The sequence below is a fragment of the Colobus angolensis genome, unplaced genomic scaffold, assembly GCF_000951035.1.
Source record: "Colobus angolensis palliatus isolate OR3802 unplaced genomic scaffold, Cang.pa_1.0 Scaffold3, whole genome shotgun sequence".
Taxonomy (NCBI): domain Eukaryota; kingdom Metazoa; phylum Chordata; class Mammalia; order Primates; family Cercopithecidae; genus Colobus; species Colobus angolensis.
This window is the reverse complement of record NW_012116265.1, coordinates 16,222,184-16,226,007: the sequence shown is the minus strand read 5'-3', so window position 1 is coordinate 16,226,007 and position 3,824 is coordinate 16,222,184. Positions and strand designations below refer to the sequence as shown.

Genomic DNA, 3,824 nt, shown 5'->3' with positions numbered 1-3,824 from the left:
TCAAAAAAAAAAAAAAAAACCAAAGTGTAGTCCAGCATTATATAAAAGTAAAAAGAAAGTGAAACCCAAAACAAGGGGAAAAACTGTTAGTAACCGTCGTGAATTCCTCTGTCCCCCTTCATCTTAAGTATTCATTCCCAAAAATTGTGATATTATCCTTTGTTTTAACTTTTGGGATACTTGGACTTTAATACACAATAACCAACCTACTTTACTTTCGATCTCATAGATGATAACTTCTTGCTTCTTGGTCAATTTTACTGGAAATCTTGCTTTATAGAAGAAATCTGCTAGACAAGTTTGTGTGTTAACTTTAATCTTAACTTTGGAACAACTGTAGTAAGGATGGTTAATCAAAATTTACCAGAGGCATATTGTCAATTAAGCATCACGAAAAGTTCCAAAGAACGAAAAGATCTTTTCTTGTCCTCTCAGGCAATCTGATCAGAGATATGATATAAACAAATAAAACCAAATTAATGAAATTTACATAACTATACAATCAATTGTTATACATATCCAAGGGGTAAAGATATTTTAGAGTATCCTATCCTGGTAATGTTAGTTTTGGAAAGCTGCTTCAGTGTTACAAATTGGAATAGTTTGGAAAGACACAGTTGTATGTGACAAAGGACAGGCATTCAGGTAGGCATGGCAGATGGATGGAATCTGTTGGTACTGATTCAACTTGATGATCTAAATAACTTCTGAAAACTATTCACAAACTCATTTAGGTCTTTATCAATCTCTTCCACATAGGAGAAAGTTTGGTGTCAATATTTAATACTTAAACATTTACGTGGGAGTAAGGTTGTAATGTGTTTAGAACAGAATAGCTAAAATTGAGCCAATATCTGAAGACAGAAAATTGTTCAAAAATTAACAACATAACAATATAAAAAAGTTATTAAGCCGGGCAAAGCAAAATGAAAAGCAATTTAAAAGACAAAAAAAAATTAACATTTTGATCATCTCTTTAAAAACCGTATCTGAAAATATTTTGCCTTAAGAATTCTGTTTAATACCAGTGCCGAACTCTCCCTAACTATGAAATTATTTAAACTATTTACTCTCAACTGTACACATCATTAAAAAGCCTGGAAATCACAGAACCCCCCTGCAGTCTCTAACCAATGTGCAGTGAGTTGACAGGTCAGGAATGCTGTGGGTGGGTCTGTTTGAAAGATATCCGCCTTAATTTCAGGCACACTCACACGGGCAGGATCAAGTCCATTCATACCGTAGGCTGGACTCTCTAGGGAGGAGGATGCTAAACCATTATGAAGAACTGTGTGATTTTACCACAGCCTTATTCAAAATTACATGTATTTTAAAGAATTAAGATTCAACTAAGAAGTGGGTGGGGTTTCTTTTTTTCCACCTTTAGAACTTGTGAAAAGAAGTGACTCTGGAATGTGGTTTCAGTCAAAACAGAGTGACTGATGTTGGAGGGGGGCGCGGATGGGCACGCCAACTGACACGCGGGTCTCTCAAAGGTGAAAAGCCTTTAAACTCTGAGAGAACAAAATCACTTCACCTTTAAGAACTGATGCTAAATCTTATCTTTCACATGATTCAAATAATAATAATGGTATTACTCTCTTATACATAGGTAATAATCCTTGAGGAAAAACACCAGGTCTGTTTTGCTCATCATTGCACATCTAGCACCCAGGGTAGTATTTATGAAGTCTTAATAAATAGTTAGCACTTTGGGAGGCTGAGGCAGGTGGATCGTTTGAGGTCAGGAGTTTGAGACCAGCCTGGCCAACATGGTGAAACCCCGTTTCTACTAAAAATGCAAAAATTATCTGGGGAGTGGTAGCACATGCCTGTAATCCCTGCTACTTGGGAGGCTGAGGCATGAGAATTGCTTGGACCCAGGAGGCAGAGGTTGCAGTGAGCCGGTATCACACCACTATACTCCAGCCTGGGCAACAAAGCAAGACTCTTGTCTAAAAAATAACAATAATAAAATAAAATAAAAAATATTAAAAATATGTTTGGGTTTTAAAAGATAAAAGTTAGCGCTACTGGACCAATTTCTGAATGTAGGGCTTTGCCTGCATTATGTATTCAAAAAACTTATTTACCTTGTTTGTAAATTAACTTGCAGGGCAATGAGTAGGATGGCCAACTTGTGCTGGGGCTCAGATGGAGTACAAGATGGTTGAGATGAAAGGAGGAATGCCTAGTCTTGAGTTCTCCCAGGAGCCACTTTGTCTTCCTAGTAACTGACAATGTTTTCTTGATGCACTCTTCCCATTTCCACATGACCACTATCCATTACCTGAATAACTGTTTCTTCTACAATGTTCACTGGCTCGTCTCAGCAGTGACTCTGCTCACCCCACACCTGCCTCTTTTCCTCAGACACACAGGGACCACAAAAAAACTATAATGTCTTAAGTCCTTCTCAAATCTGGCACATTCCCCTGGCTAAAAGACAACCTTTTGCCATGGGGGACATGCCAACAACACAGAGGCTTGTTTTATTTTTAGTAAAATCAGGCATCCTTAACCCTCATTTTATTTATTTATGGAGATCAGGTAACACAAACATAATGTATAAAACTCCAGAAGTGAGCTTCAAGTCAATAACAAGTTAAAAAAACAAAAAACCCTTCAGAGGTACAAAGGAACATGCAGAGAAAAATGAAGTGAATGAAGCCCTTTTCCCCAGAGACAACCATGCTCATATGTTTACCATTCCTAAAATAAGAGTGTTTTTTACTGTAAATAGAATCGGTTGGCCACATTCTGTATTACAGCTTGTTTGCCTGGGGAGAAGAGCTGATGTGTGAATCACCCAACTATGTATAATGTATCTATGAGAAAACACATTATTAATTTCAAATAATACAACCTTTTCAGAAAATTGTAAACACAACCTGAGATTCAGCACAGGGGTACGAATAGAAAGAGCATGGCTTTTTCACTTCACAGTCCTCTGTCCACACAGCAGCTCTGACACCAGGCATCTTAGGAAACATTATTCAACTTGTGACTTTTTGATTTCTAATCCATAAAATAGGGATAGTGCTGCCTACCTCCTTAGGTTCTTCTTGATTAAACACGTGTTGAATACTTTGATATCTTTAACCTTGTTTTCGGCTTTCTTTGTAGAATGTTTTCATTTAACTACACCTGGAATATTTTAATTTTTATGTGTACCCAAATTTCCAAGAAAAAACTTTTGTGCAAAAATACTAAGATTTCTATAAAAGGCTTTTGTTTACAGAATCAAAAACTCCCTAACAATTACCTTTTGTTCTTCTCTTTCTGTTGCATGGTGACACTTCTCAATTCTCCAATGCCTCAAGAAATCTCGAAGGTATCCAAAGAGGGTGAGTACGCCATACCCCACATATGTGAGCACAGCAACCAGCATTGGTGTTTCTTCAAAAGCTTCGTTAAACGGTCTTTTATATAGTCCTCCATTTTGTGTAACATGATGGATCTAAAAGAGAGGTTAAATATGTTTATTTCCATCATGGTAAGAAAAACATTCCTACCTAAAATCTAGGTCCTCAGAGATTTGCTGAATTATACCTTAAGAATTTTCTAAGTTCCACCAGGCACAGTGGCTCACACCTGTAATCCCAGGACTTTGGGAGGCTGAGGCAGGCAGATCACTTGAGGTCAGGAGTTCAAGACCAACCTGGCCAACATGGTGAAACCCCGTCTCTACTGAAAATACAAATATTAGCCAGGATTGGTGGCACACACCTGTAATCCCAGCTACTTGGGAGACTGAGGCAGGAGAGTTGCTTGAACCTGGGAGGTGGAGGTTGCAATAAGCCAAGATCACATCACTGCACTCC

General features: G+C 37.8%; 1 protein-coding gene across 1 annotated transcript in view; it reads right to left on the bottom strand.

Annotated features, from left to right (window-relative positions):
- SPTLC2 (serine palmitoyltransferase, long chain base subunit 2) overlaps positions 1–3,824 on the bottom strand; it is a 126,074-nt gene that overhangs the window by 96,266 nt on the left and 25,984 nt on the right. Inside the window, exon 2 of the mRNA XM_011949490.1 lies at positions 3,266–3,460. Within this exon, the coding sequence (XP_011804880.1) occupies positions 3,266–3,460 (195 nt within the window). The remainder of the gene's footprint in view (positions 1–3,265; positions 3,461–3,824) is intronic.